Below are 14,076 nucleotides of genomic sequence, written 5' to 3'. Positions count from 1 at the left end.
AGGGAATGGCGGCATTTGGCTCGAGATTCTGGCGATGACGTGCTCGAGGCGCGATGCTCCGAGTCCCGCATGGCTTGAGGGACGAGGCCAATCAAGGACGCTGGTTCCGAGCTGCGAGGCACGGCGAGAGGAACGACGCCTGGAGGGGCCTTCTCCCTTGCTGGATTAGCTGCGATTGCGAAATCTCGGGCCATCGGGGTTGGTGGAAGTCGGTGCTCTGGGACGTGGAGAAAGTTTTTTTCTCATCCATCTTCCCCGTCATCTTCGTCAGTCTCTTCTTGTCTTGCCATGGGATGGATCGAGGCTTGATGGTGATGGAAACTCCGTTCCCTCTGGCTTCATGCGTATCAATCCGCGTCATCCCATTGCTGATCGTCGTTGCGGCTTGTCACAGTATGTATGTAAAGCTTCCAGGCTGGAAATTAGCAGAGCAACGGATCGTCAGGGTGAAGACGAGAACCCGGCCAGAACTCGAGATCATCATCCAGAGACGAAAGATGGACACACCTCCCCAACTAAGCAGCGGCCTAATTGCCTAGTGTCTCCATCACGGGGCCCCCACGGCTTCGGACCATCGCTGTCCTCTTGCAACGTTGATGCGGGATTCCCGCTTGGCTGCCCATCTCACCACCCCGTCGCCTCGATTTCGCCATTCTGGCCCCGGATGAGAGAAGCGTAGAGACTTGTCTGTTCAGGCCTTTTCGATGCTACCAACGCTTGCTGCAGCATTGACTCTGCCCGCAGCGGCTCTCGGGAGGCTTGTCGTTTTCAATTGTCTTTCATTCCTTTGGATGAAAATCTGCTGCCCCTGTCTGGTGCTTTTCGGAGCATCGGCGACTAGGGTGTGATAGCGGGTTGTTTGTTCTGTAGATGCCTGGGTTGAACGACGTAAATGAGTAATCAATGTGCCATCTCGAGGTGTTCAGCAGCTTTGAAACTTACTACTTGAACGCAGAGGAGTATCAGGGTCAGGGTTGAAAACGTCATCTGTGTCTTGGTGTTCCGAGTTCTTGCTGGGTTAAGAAGGCAAAGTCTGTAGAGAAAAGACATGAGAGAGAGAAGAAGTGGGGCAGCAGCTGGTTCAAAGCTGAACAGATGTCGGGAAGGAACATTGGATGCGCACATACCTGGGTTCTACAGAGTAAAATCGTCCCCAAGGATGGGAGTAGAAAGAGGATATACACATATTGAACTCTGTATACCTTACCAGACCTAGGTATGTATGCAGTTCTGAAAGTACGGGAAACATCACCGATCCAGAACGCAATGTCTGAGCCAGGACAAGTCTCTTGGATGCTCGTAGACCAGAGATTCACATAATACTCTGTTCATTGCTGACAACTCAGGCATAGCAAAGGGAAAGATACGAGAGAGACACTTGGATAACGGGCCATGTTCATTCGCCTACCGCTCGTTCAAGCCTAAACCGACTCCGTTCAGTAGCCCATCCCATTCTGTTCCTGGATGAGAATGACAGAAGATTGAATAGGCCCGTCAGGCCAAACTCTGTGTCGAAACATGATTGTTCAGTTGCTTCTTCTCTGAGAGCAGACCGCTTACATCTCCCTGCAACATGTTGCATCTGTTCAACGGGACCAAAGAATCCAAGATGCTTAAATCAAACCTCTTCGACCGTCAGCAGGTATGTGATTCCGGTGCACCTTATCCAACAACCCTCTCAGTTTACAACATCACCTGTCCTGAGCTACCATTACGTCCCTTCAACATTACGCTACCCTAGGTACTATACCTTACGTTGATACCAAGAGAAGCCATGGATCAACCCTCTTCCCATGCCCGTCCGCCGCAGGCTCCACTCAACTATGATATTTTCCATATGATTCTGACTAAATACATGGATAATCACCAGGACATCCTCAACTTCCTCCTGACAAGCAAGCAAAACTACGCCCTCTACAGCGAGACTCTCCACCGACACAACATCCGTCACGGAGGGTGCTCCGTCCTGGAATGGGCCGCGAGGGCAAACAACATGGCCTTGGCTGTCAAGGCCCTCCAGACCCCCAAATTTGAGGAGTATGCCCCGAAGGAGCTGTGGACTAACGTGCTGCAGATTGCGGTAAGCAACAACAACTTGGACCTGGTCAGGTTGCTGTTTGAGTTGGAAACCGTCCAGACGAGCATCAAGCAGGCATCCGACAACAAGCTTGTCACAGGGTTGGATATGCCAACCATATCCAGCATTGAGACGCAGTTCCTGAGACCCATGTTTGACGCCGCAAACAGAGGCATGCAGGAGGTTGTAGATCTCTACCTCTCCCACGGGGCTAGCATACATCTGTTCGACTGGACCCGGCTGACGGCTCTTCACTATGCAGTCTCTTCGAACAAACTGGATCTTGCTAGGCACTTGCTGGACAATCACGGAGCCAACCCCAACGGCCTTGGCAGCAAAACGCCCATCATGACGGCAGCTCGCAACGGCCACGCAAACATGGTGGAGCTGCTGCTCTCTCGCGGCGCCGACCCCAATGTCAGTGTCAACGGTGCCCCCTTTAGCCTTGCCCTCATGGACGCGGTCGTCGAGGGCAACGGAGACGTCGTCAGCGTGCTGCTGAAGGACACCCGCGTCGACCCCAACTCTCGCAACGCCTCAGGTAAGACAGCCTTGGACTGGGCGATCACGTTTGGTAAGGGAGACATGCTGCAGCTTCTTCTCGAAGACGGCCGGGCCGATCCCACGCAGAGGAACCACGTCAACAGGACTGCCCTGGACTTGATCATTGAGCACGACAGGGCGGAAATGGCACGCATGATTCTTGCAGATGGCCGCGTCGACCCCAACGCCAGGACGCTCAATAACGAGACTGCCCTGGAGAATGCTGTACGGAGTGCCAGCCATGCCATCGTCCAGCTCCTCCTGGCCGACGAGCGGGTTGACCCCAACAGCACCACACAGAATGGCATGACCCCTTTCTTGTTTGCTGCCGAGGCGGGCAGTGACACCTGTCTCAGGATACTGCTTGCTGACAAGAGAGTCAAGGTCTACGCGAGGAACAATGACGGCGCCAATGCCTGGACGATTGCCTTCCGCCGGCCTGGGAATCGCAACCCCAGGGTGCTGCTCGAGAGCGGCGTCGTGGACCCAAACGCGTTCGACGGCGACCTCAAGACGCCAGTCATGCTCGCCGCATGCTTACCGCCCACTCATCTGCTAGAGCTCTTTATTGCAGACGAGAGGGTGGACCTGAACATGGCTGACGGAAACGGCCACACAGCCCTGATGCAGGCAGTTCGGCACGACAGGCCAGGGAGCGTTGCTCTGTTGCTCGACTCGGGCCGCGTCCAAGTCAACATGCAGAGCAAGAACGGGGAGACGGCGCTCATGATGGCCGTCAGCCTCAAGAGGGTCTGGATTGTCCGGCTGCTTCTCGCTTCGCCGCGCATCGACGTCAACCTGGGAGACTGCAACGGGGTGACGGCCCTGGCCCTGGCCTACGCCATGACCAACGTCCAGCTGGCCGAGATGATTCTCGACACAGGTAAGGTGGAGTTTGGGAAAGCCGCGCGGTTTGAGGCGAGCGAGGCGGTCGATGCCCGGCTTGTCTCCTTCAGGTCCGAGATCGAGTCTAGGAGCGCGCGGTATCTGGAGGCCATGGTCCAGACGTACGCCAAGGTCGATCAGCTGAACGCAAAGGACCGAGATGGACTGACGATGCTCGAGGCAGCGATTGAGCTCAATGACAAGTATACTGTCGGTCTGTTGCTGGGCACCGGCAAGGTGGATGTGACGGCCAAGGCGTTGGAGTGCCGAGACGATACCATTACACGGATGATGCTCGAGTATCGCGCCAACACTTTCAGCTGAGCCGGGCCGTGAACCTGTCTCAGGTAAGGTAGGTACTGATACATCTGGCTAGCCCTGCCTTGTGTATTGTTTGATTCTTTGATATTCTCCTTAACATAGGTAGCTCTTCGACTATGTTCGGGTTGGCAATACAACAAGTCGACACGATGAAAAGCGAATGATTATTTGTCAAGGGAAATTGTATTCGGCGGCCGTTACTTCTTATGTAGTGTTTTTTTTTTATCGAGAGCAAGCAATCAAAAAATGAAAATCAATATCCCATCATTCTGGTGAGCATCCATCCCAAACACAATCAAGTTCCCAATAGACCCTCCCAAATATACCGTCCCAAATTTTACCGCCCCCAGATATACCGTTCCACAAACAGCGTATATCATCATTGTCGCGTATTCTCCTCAGTGATAGAGAAGAGGATACAGAAAGGACATGCCAATGTACTCCTTCTCGTACTTGAGCGGCAGGATATGCGCCAGGACATCCGGCCAGTCCGTCATCGGCTGCAGATGCTGATACGCCTTGATGTACTCCCAGTGCTCGGGATACCAGCCAGACTCCTCCCAGTCGAGGATGGCCGCCACCTTGAACGTCTTCTCGTCAATGAGAATGTTGCGCGGCACCAGGTCGCCGTGCGTAAAGACAATCTGGTGCTTGCGCGAGAGGCAGTACCGGGCGAGATGCCGCATCATCCGCGGCGCCGTCGAGACAATGTCCTCGAGGATAAAGGCATTCCACTCGCGCTCGCTCTCAAAGGGGCCGCACTCGATGGGCGACCGCTGGCCAAAGACGGCCTGGCGCCGGTTGATGGCGCCGATGTAGTCGCCCCTGAGGCTGCGCAGCTGGCGGACGTAGCCGTGCAGCTCGTGCGCAATGTCGAGCTTCTGCTGCACCGTCAGGTCTACCCAGATCTGGTCGAGCGGCTTGCCCGGCACAAAGTCCATGATGATGCACTTGAGCCTGCCGTCCTGCCAGTCCGTGTCCTGGACCTTGGGCACAGGAATCGTCGTGTGTTCCGCAATGAACTGCAGCGTCTCCGGCTCGCACGGACGCAGGTTGTCCCCTTTCTTCCTGACGAGGACGTCTCCAATGTTGATCACCTTACGGCCATACGAAGAGTGCAGTACCTCGTCTTCGTCTGAGTCCATCTTCTGTCGGGAAGGGGGAAGAGACAAGGGGGTCAGCATATGTTACTCCTTTTTTTCCTTTCTCCAGCGTTGGGAGGCTGAGGATAAGATGCACACACGGGGTTCTGCTCTCTAGAGATGAGAGTCCAATACTCGACTCGGAGATGAGCTGGGTCAAGAAGTCTGTTACAGAAGTGGCGTGGAGGATTCTCTGTGTTGAGATCATCAGCGATTGCGAATCTAGATGTGGCCTTGGACGCAGTGCCTACCTCTTGGTGATTCTCCTCTCCTTGCCTTGATGCTGAGATGCCTTACTCGAGCTGTGGCTGTGATGGGTATCTGGCGGGAGAGAAAGCTGAAAGGGAGAGAGGCAGGGCGGACAGAGGCAGAGAAGAAAAGAGAAGAGAAGAGGGGTTGGGATGAGCATCATTTCCCGCTTCCCCAATCAGAGGAAGCATGCACTTTCAGCTTCAAAGGGCGGGATGCATCATGCATGATAACTGCACATATTGGGCACTGTACGTACATGCACTCATTGGGCGGGCAACGGCCACACAGGGGTGATGATGAACCCAACGAGAAAACAAGGCCCAATCGCTTTCCATAGGGCATCGCCTCGATGAACTGTTCAAAGTGGAATGCACGCATCTTGATGATGCATCGCCCAGTCATGTTGCTCTTGGACACGGATCAAGCAGCGTATTTCCTACATACCTTGCCTGCATGCGAGACTGTGGCATCACCACAGGTGTGGCAATAGAGGAGCGGAGATGCCCAGCCATCATGCACCTTCTGTATGGTGTCATTGGTCTTTGCCAGGAAATGCCTGCTTGGATTGATGCAGGCAAACGCGCCCATCATCTTTTTCGTCTGGACGCTCGCCACCCAGGGCTTCCTCGAATCCCCCTTGCAGTTATCCTTTTCAGACAGACTTCAGTACAAACACCTACATCACATCCAGCCGATACGCTTCCACAGGAAAGACGTGCCGCCAACAACAGCCGTGGCTCCCGTAAACGCAATCAGCGGACCATAGCCGCTCCCATACCCTCCCGCAACCTGTCCCTGCCACGACATGCCCTTGACCAGCGCCTCGCTCAGAGGCCCGGAGACGACGTTGCCAATGCCCCGGCCGGCCGCGAGATAGCCAAAGACCATGACCGGGTCAAAGGCGGCTCCCGCGTTGGCGATGCCGGCCTGGCTCGGCTTGGACGTGACCTGCTTGATGACGCCGGTCCAGGTCGACGTGTAGGACCCGGCAAAGAAGCCGTAGATGACGCAGAAGACGTAGAGCACGGCCATGTTTGTCGCGAACCCCCAGAGCAAGAACGTGCCGATGACGGTGCCCACCGTCGAGATCATTATGCACGTCGTCGGGTGAAACCGATCGACAAAGACGCCCATGGCGATGCATCCAAACACAGAGGCCACGTTGACGGCCAAGATGGTCAAGGCGGCGGGGAACGCCTCGGAGCCGAGGATCGAGGTGGCGTAGGACGGCAAGTAGAGGCCGGGCATGAAGAAGCCCAGGGCCTCGGCAATGTTGGCCGCCTGATACATGAGGAACGAGCGATCAAACAGGAAGCCCAGCTTGGACGGCTTGATGTGTGCCGTGGCGGATATCGGGAGTCGCGGCTTGACAAAGTAGACGACGGGGATCGTCAGGACGAAGAGGGCGACGGCCCAGATGCGCAGCGTCGTCCGCAGTCCGTATCGCCCCAGCAGGTATTCGAGCAGCAGAGGGATCGCGAAGCCGCCCAGGCCCGTGCCGGACCACATGACGCCAAAGGCGAGACCTTTTCGCTTGACGAACCACTCGTCCATGTACAGGATGCAGGGCCCGTAGCAGATGGAGCCGCCGACGGCGAAGAGGACGCCCTGGGTGAGGATCAGATGCCAGACGGTCTGGGAGAAGGAGCTCAGTGCGAGAGCAATGCACATGATGAGGAGGCCTGCCGTTGGGCCGTATCGGTTCTGCTTGGGGTAGAGTCTCATGAGAGGAAAGACAAAGGGGGCGGATAGGTACATGGTTCCCTGGGAATGATGAGCCAAACTGCTGTTACATTACTCGTACATCTTTGTTGATGGAACGTCGACTTGGGGGGAGGGTGGAATGCTCCAATACTCACCATTGCAGTCGTGCCGATGGCGGCAATGCTGGAGGAGCCCTTGAACGGCTCATGGGTGCTGTAATAGTTTTGAAAGATGCCAAAGGCAAAGGGGAAGCCTAGGGTAATGAAGGAGCAAAGGACCAACTGTTAGAGGCTCCGAGACACTTCAAGCGGCGAGGTCGAGACATCCAATGAGCCATGACTTACCCCAGACAAGACACTCGATGATGAAACATGCCGTCAAGAAGAGCATCGCGTCCTTGCCCGTATCGACGGGAGGCAGCGAGACTCCGTCTTGACCCTCGTGTTCCGAGACGACATCAGGTGAGAGAGTCGAGTCCGCGGGTGTGGTTGCATCGAGCTGGATCGACTCTGCTGGAGGTTGCTCGTCGAACGAAACCCTCCCCATGGTGACCGAAGGGGGGGTGCGAGTGCGTGCAAACGGCGGAATCTATCGGCTTTGTCGATGGATGGGTGACGGATCTCGAGCTCGTCTTTCGTCGATTTATCATTTATCCCTCTGTGCCCTGCAGCAAGTGAGATGCAAGTCGAGTACTCAGTAGACGTCAACGGCTCGAGGCCTGAAGGAACCAGCAGCTGTCTTTTATCCAACCAACAATCTGATGCCGGAGGCGCTCTCTTCTCGCCTCGCCTTGTCTTGTCTTCAGGCTGTCTGTCTTGAGCGCTCCAAGGTCGTCTTATATCAAAGATGCTCCACAAAAGCAAGCGTCTGGCGCGCCCTTTTGTTGATGGCGATGCACAGATTACTCCATACATGACTCGGCTCGAGATTAATAATCATCACATCTCGTATCATCAGCGGTCACACTGGTCCATACGGCAGCTCTCGGAGTCGTGATCCTCACAAGGATAAGGTGCCAGTATCTTTCTTCAACTATGAGGAGAGTATCTTTGTCAGTTCAAGGAGACAGCATGACTTGGTAGATGCCCTTTCAACTCATCCTTTACCTGACTGCATGCATCACCAACTGTTAGGGGAGGGGGATTTGCTGTGATTGCCGGACGAGCTTGACAATCGCATTGCCCTCTATCGTAATGTGAATAGATAGGTAAGTGGTCAAGGCACTTTGTGACATTGTACAATGATGAAAATGAGTAATGTACCGTAAGGCTCGAGGAGATGCAGACAACCACATTATATTCGCCGATTATTGTTGAATTCACAAAGAGCCACCAGTCCTTCCAACAAGCAAGAAAATGCATCAACGCAGTCCCATCATCCCGCATACATCAAGCCTTAATAGCTCAGAGACAAGTCTTTCAACAGAGAATATACAATGCAAGCCTCATGGATTCCTTTCCCTCCCCGACCGCCCAGAACCTTGGATGGCATAATCGGAGACGCTGACGAGCTCATCGTTTCGGATCACAAATATGAAGAGCGTGATTTCTGACCGAGCACCCGAAGGAGGAGCTGAAGCTGATCTATCGGGCAGAGGATCTCGAGGATAGGAACTGTAACAGATGGTGTTAGCTAAGGCAGCTGAAGGGTCAAGAGAGCAATCGATATACGTACGACAAGCAGGTCAGGCATTCTGAGATGGGAAGAGACTCTGAAATGAGCTCGCCGCAACCAGGGCAGTGAACGAGTTCGCACATGCTCTGGTCGTTAGCAGAACCCGCAGCAAATCCGAAGCTGTTGAGAGGAGTCAAGCCAGGTGTTGACCAAACGTGATCATACAACAAGATTGTGCGGACAGGTGAAAAAGCAGGCAAGCAAACACACAAGCAGCCGCAGTAGAAGATGGCCAACCCAGACCACCGCCTCTCATCTTTGGATGCTGAAACAGCAAGAGGAATTTGAATTTCGCATTCGCTTCGGCGTGGCTTTATACACGTCGCACCTCCAATTCCTCGCTTCCCATTGCACCGAGCTGCCTCTGCGTCTCCGTTGCGTAGTCCCGGGCTGTCACAAGCCTGGCGTCAGTAAGACATCGGCCTCACAAAGAGGGGCACCAAGTGTGAGAAGAGAATAAGGGAAAAAAAAAAAAAGCAAGGCAGTGCACATACAAGAAAGACAGGAGCCTGCCAAGTCCTTCACACTCTGGCATTCGTCAACAAGCCCCCCGGACAACTAGTGCGCTTTCGACCTGTCTTGCGAACCAACACTGCCGTCGCCATGAGCACATTTTCCCTCCCTACCCCAAGATGTCAAGCAGTGTCCAGGAAGCAGTCAAGCCCTCCATCACGCGCGCTGCAACCTCGTAGTGGCCAGGGTCGCAGAAACTCTGTTGGCGAGAGTTGTCACAAGCAAAAGGGGGGAGACGGGTGAAAGAGAAAAGGGGGGGCCCTCCAGGCTGCAAGGCACGGGCTGATGAGCGGTAAACGCCACACCCTGTTTCGATCGACCCAAGCAAAAAAGATTCATGTTGGTGATGCTCATCCTCCTCGGGAACTACCCGAGGGAATCCCAGATTTTGTGGCGTTTTCCTCGCACGGCTAACCTTGCCCGATGAGCATGTTATAAGCGACAAGGCTGCATAATCCGCAGCGAGAGCCGGCTCCAGGCCTGTTCGATTCGCACCTTGGAAAGGATCTCGATTGAGGAGACATGGTTGATCGACGGGCCTCGAATCTGGCCAGCAGGCCATGGTGCATGCAGTCGTGTCCGATATGTTTCCGCAGCCGTGAGCCGTCAGCTGTCACAGGCGGTTCCGACTTGTCATGTCCACGTCGTTGTCGCCAGTTCCCGGCTCTTGATTCGTCTCACATAGACAATCAGTGACTGAGCCACAGTGATGACTTGAGGAGAACACACCTCTACAGCGACGGGTGTGTCCAAATGGGGCAATCAGCAGATTGGTGAAGGAAAAGAGCATGATTCTCTGTGCGTGTTTTGTTCGTTTCTCCTGACAGCAGGCTCAAACTCTAAGACGGTGCTGCAGCCAGTCACGACGCTTGATAGGCGAGGCCTCGTCAAAGAAGTCGTCATCGCGGAGAGAAAAGGAGGCAGAAGATGGAGAAAAAAGTGGGAGGCAAGAGGGTTCAAGAAGGTGGAAAGGGGGGAAGGAGGGTGGGATGGAAGGCAAGGTAGGGTTGTATCAGGTTGCATCCCTCTTGCCGGATCTCTGTGATGTGTGCGTGAAGAGCGGTTGTCATCTGTGAATGCACTTGCCGACTTGCTAAAGGGACACACTATGTATTTCTAGAATACTACCTACCACCTAGGTAGTATAGTAGTACTATCTTGTACTAGGTAGGTACCTAGTAGGTAGGTTACTCGAAGGTGACTTTTCAACGAGAAACAAGAATTGACACCAGCGGACGAAGCAAAGCATTTCTACCGGTAAGCAGATAGCATCAAACTCTCAAAATCATATATCCGTGCCCTGAAAGCGTCACGTTGAAAAGAACTGAGATTAAGTGCTGAGAGACGATGAACAAACGAAGCACTCAGAATCAGGGGCTCAAACGCAAACACCTCCTCAGCTTCACAGCCCTCATCAAGTCAAGTCCCCGCTGCCTTCCCACCAACACAGTACTATTTGTCAACAAGAGAGAAAGCAAGCTATGCAAACTAATATGGTTCTCGTTAAACACGATGCGGTAACACAAGCCTCGTCCACAGGGCTGACCAACAACAGGACCGCCATTCAAGGTTGATCCCAGCATTTGACGAGTTCCGGCGAGGGCGAGGATGGGGCCCCAAACATGATCCACCCACTCCGACATGAGATCGCGGATCGAGCAGGGCAAGCGAAGGGGGTTGAGCAGGAATCGCAGAGTTAAGCTTGATGTGAGCTTCTTCTTCTTCTCCGGAGAAGCGCCGTGACATGAAACTGCACTAACTGGGTATCAAGCATGAGATGATGAACATGACAGCTCTGTTGACTAGGTAGGTACCTATCAGCTTGCCGAATAGTCACGCCATCATTGTCTATCGCCGTAGAGATCTTCATACCAGGTTCTCAATAGTAGGCTCTTGAAAGGCAGTCCGTCAGCTTCATACCGTGAATCAACTCATAACTGCGTCCACATAACAAGTCCGGCAACAGCCTCGGAAACTGACTGACTTGTGAGATAGCCTACACGGTCGTCTCTTCGGTCCTTTCGTCTCTAAAGGCAACAGCTTGAAGCCTCCCACAACTCAAGTTCAAAATACAGCGCCATGCCAGACTCCATAAGAGCTTCCAGTACATATGTTCGTTATCCTCGAGGTTCGTTCATGAAGCCCATACACTCCACCCACACACCGCCGAGTGCGGTCCTGTATCCATCACCCGCCATGCCGTGCCGTATGTTTTTTTTTTTTTTGTTCTCCCTCCCATTTTCCCACCTCCAGCAGAAGACACGCCAGCATATTCGCAAGAAATTAACGACAGAGAGAAGGGACAACGAGCAATTAAAATAGCTGACAAAGTATGCTCATCGTGCAGGCCTAGATCAGACTTTGCGCTTGCTGATATCCTGTTGACGAGGCGAGAGGATCATGGATAATGAAGGGAATAAGCGCCGTGCGGAAAGACATTCCTTCTGAGGGTCGACCGAATGAAGCAGAGTGATGTTCAATTAGAATCAAGCTAGTATTATATCAATGATATGAGGCCAGAGACCTTTATGCGTAGAGAGCCTCGACGAGGTAAATGATGCCAAAGAGCAAGAAGGCAACGGCGCCGCCAACGGTCACTACAAGGAAGCCCTTGGGTCAGAACTTGTGCTCGTCTAGATCGGAAAAAGGGGGGAAAGGGGTCTTTCACATGCTACTTACCAACTTTGAGACTGACGCGTCCGGCAATGGCTCGGCCGCCAATGACTGCAACGCCCGTGCAAATGCAATGCCCGGCCAAAGCACCGAGCGTCACCCACCAGTAATCCTGCCCGGCAGCCATGGCAATGGTGGCGATCTGGCTTCGGTCTCCCCACTCGCCCAGGAAGGTCATGACAAAGGTCTGGACCCATGCAGGGCTGAGGATGAGGGAGCACAGGTTGCTGATGCCGCTAACGAAGCCGTTGGCGCCTCCCGACTTGCGCGAGGGCATCCGGGACGGCGACTCCGAGGGCGATCGCGGGGAGGGAAACCTGCTCTTGCGCGAAGTCCTGCCGCCGAGGCCCATTTCCAAGGCATCGCCGGAGATGGACCCGCCCCTACGCTCGAGCTCCTTTTCCTTCTCGGCGAGTTCTTGTTCCACTTCATGCAGCTCGGCAGTGACGCCCTCGTTGGGGTCCATCTGCATTCCCTCTCGCAGGAGCCTGGCTCCAAAGACAAAGAACAGACCGGCGGCGAGGAGGCCAGTCAGACGCTTGGGGATCAGGGCGGGGACGGCGTGGCCCAGAACAGCGGACAGGACCGTCATGACAAGGAGGGCACCAAAGGCGGCAGAAAAGACGACCATGCGGTCGTGCTTCATGGCCATGAGGGCCGCCACCAAGAACGTCTTGTCGCCAACCTCGGAAACCAGGATCATGGTGAAGGACAGGATAAAGGAGTGGAAAGGCTGGATGATGCCCTCTTCTTCGTCTGTGGGATTCAGAGCTGAAGATGAGGAGCTTCCGGCCTTGGGCTTGGAGATGTCGAGGTGATCCTTCTTTGCCGAGTCGGGGAGGGGTGGCGCCACCTGTTCGCGGTCCATGTCGGGGAGATCATCGGGTTTCTAAAGGTTTTAGTACGCATGTTAGTCGACATCAATCGATGTTTACCACTATTCGACAAGAGGAGTTTTGATTGAAGAAAGGATAGCGAAACAAAGGGAAGCACAAAAAGAGTGAATGGTGGTTCGTACCTCGAGCCCGGTGTAGCCCGTGTCTTCAACATCCTTGTCGGACGACGACTTGGACTTTGACTTTTCCTTGTCGACATCTGCTCCCTTGGTCTTGTCTTTGCCCTTTTCAATCTTCTTCTCCTCGCTGTGGGGGATCGGAGGGTGCTCCTTGGGCGCCTCAGGCTGGTTGACGAGCTTTTCGCCCGTCTTGCCCTCGTGGGCCTTGCGGGCCTTGTCCTTCTCGGAGACGCCTCCCTCAGTACCGGTGGTGCCATCCTGGGGCTTCTCGCGGTTCTTGTCGAACATGACGCCATCATTGGACTCGGGAATCTTCTTGCCGTCGACAATGGTGGGATCCTTGGGACGCCCCTTGAGGGTCGGCAGATCCTTCTCGCCCTTGGTCTCGGTGGACGCCGTGCCGTCCGTCTCGACAAAGGGGCCTAGATGGGGCTTGCCATCCTTGCCATCGACGGGCGCGTCTTTGGTGGGCACGCCCAGACGGCCCTTGAGCATCGCCGGATCGGCCACGTCTGCGGCGAGGGCCGCATCTTGGTCATTGCCGGCGACAGGGTTCGTCGCAAGGGCGCTGGCGATGGACGGGAGGATGAGGAGGAGAAGAGGGGAGTGCTTCGTGCGGAATTGCATCGTGGCGGGCGGCGGCGACGGGCCGTTCGTGTGTAGATCTCGGTAGCAAGCGGTCGACTGGGGTGGCGTTCAAGCGGTTGCCGTTCTCAGCGCATCAGGATATTGTCAAGTCGGCGGAACACGAGCGTTGCCGGGTGTCGACACGCGGAACAGGCGTGGCTGTGGGCAATTCGACAGTGGTGGAGATGCGCCGTCGATAGAGGCGAGATGAGGTCGAAAAGGGGCGAGTCCGAATTGCGATGGAATGATTCAATGATTGAAGACGCAAGCTCGCGTGTCTTTGGTGGATGCACAGGGCTCGGAGAGGATTATCTCGGACGGAGGTGTCGTGTCGTTCGCCTCTAGATCAAAGGAGTGGCCAAGTAGGCGGCTGCCAAACAGGAGGGGGGTGGAAAGAGAAGAAAACGAAAAGACAAGAAAGAAGTCGGTATTATAAGGGAGAACGAGAGAGGGAGAGACTGAGAGAATGGTTCAGAACAAAAAAGGTGGTGAGTCTAAGAAAAGGAGATGAATTGCGTCCCGCGAAAAAAAAGGGTAACGTAGACAGCAAGAAGGCTAGAGCGTTTTGATAGGTAGGGTCGGGATGCCTTCTGAATTTCTTCGGGCTCGTCTTGTCTGTCAGGTCTTTTTGCGCCCCTCCCAATTGAATC

The 14,076-nt window shown here is 54.5% G+C and overlaps 4 protein-coding genes across 4 annotated transcripts; 1 reads left to right on the top strand and 3 right to left on the bottom strand.

Annotated features, from left to right (window-relative positions):
* Nucleotides 1–1,573: 1,573 nt before the first annotated feature.
* On the top strand, nucleotides 1,574–3,829 carry TRIREDRAFT_106161 (uncharacterized protein; the record flags this gene model as incomplete). The annotated part of the gene is made up of 3 exons (XM_006964299.1): nucleotides 1,574–1,642; nucleotides 1,871–2,618; nucleotides 2,685–3,829. The coding sequence occupies 3 exons, from the start codon at nucleotides 1,574–1,576 to the stop codon at nucleotides 3,827–3,829; spliced, it is 1,962 nt and encodes a 653-aa protein (XP_006964361.1).
* Nucleotides 3,830–4,224: 395 nt separating this feature from the next.
* TRIREDRAFT_106160 (uncharacterized protein) lies at nucleotides 4,225–5,377 on the bottom strand (the record flags this gene model as incomplete). Its single annotated transcript, XM_006964144.1, has 3 exons — nucleotides 4,225–4,974; nucleotides 5,070–5,133; nucleotides 5,220–5,377. The coding sequence occupies 3 exons, from the start codon at nucleotides 5,375–5,377 to the stop codon at nucleotides 4,225–4,227; spliced, it is 972 nt and encodes a 323-aa protein (XP_006964206.1).
* A 524-nt stretch (nucleotides 5,378–5,901) lies between these two features.
* TRIREDRAFT_76910 (uncharacterized protein) lies at nucleotides 5,902–7,479 on the bottom strand (the record flags this gene model as incomplete). The annotated part of the gene is made up of 3 exons (XM_006964143.1): nucleotides 7,269–7,479; nucleotides 7,080–7,177; nucleotides 5,902–6,984 (listed from the first exon to the last, which is right to left on the bottom strand). Exons 1-3 carry the CDS (start codon nucleotides 7,468–7,470, stop codon nucleotides 5,902–5,904), a joined length of 1,383 nt encoding a protein of 460 aa, XP_006964205.1. The 5' UTR covers nucleotides 7,471–7,479.
* Nucleotides 7,480–11,402: 3,923 nt separating this feature from the next.
* Nucleotides 11,403–13,859, bottom strand: TRIREDRAFT_76906 (uncharacterized protein). Its single transcript, XM_006964142.1, has 3 exons — nucleotides 12,833–13,859; nucleotides 11,791–12,673; nucleotides 11,403–11,708 (listed from the first exon to the last, which is right to left on the bottom strand). Exons 1-3 carry the CDS (start codon nucleotides 13,424–13,426, stop codon nucleotides 11,638–11,640), a joined length of 1,548 nt encoding a protein of 515 aa, XP_006964204.1. The 5' UTR covers nucleotides 13,427–13,859; the 3' UTR covers nucleotides 11,403–11,637.
* Between the last annotated feature and the right edge of the window lie 217 nt (nucleotides 13,860–14,076).

The sequence above is a fragment of the Trichoderma reesei genome (genome assembly GCF_000167675.1).
Source record: "Trichoderma reesei QM6a unplaced genomic scaffold TRIREscaffold_6, whole genome shotgun sequence".
Taxonomy (NCBI): domain Eukaryota; kingdom Fungi; phylum Ascomycota; class Sordariomycetes; order Hypocreales; family Hypocreaceae; genus Trichoderma; species Trichoderma reesei.
The sequence above is the reverse complement of the archived record's forward strand: the minus strand, read 5'-3'. Positions and strand labels throughout refer to the sequence as shown.

Bases quoted from the DNA above. Each gene is read 5' to 3' on its own strand.
- TRIREDRAFT_76906 (XM_006964142.1), bottom strand. From the start codon at position 13,426: ATGCAATTCCGCACGAAGCACTCCCCTCTTCTCCTCCTCATCCTCCCG. The intron at 12,674-12,832 runs GTTGAAGACACG...TAAAACCTTTAG, and splicing joins AGTCGTCGTCCGACAAGGAT to AAACCCGATGATCTCCCCGA. The intron at 11,709-11,790 runs GTAAGTAGCATG...GCTTCCTTGTAG, and splicing joins ACGCGTCAGTCTCAAAGTTG to TGACCGTTGGCGGCGCCGTT.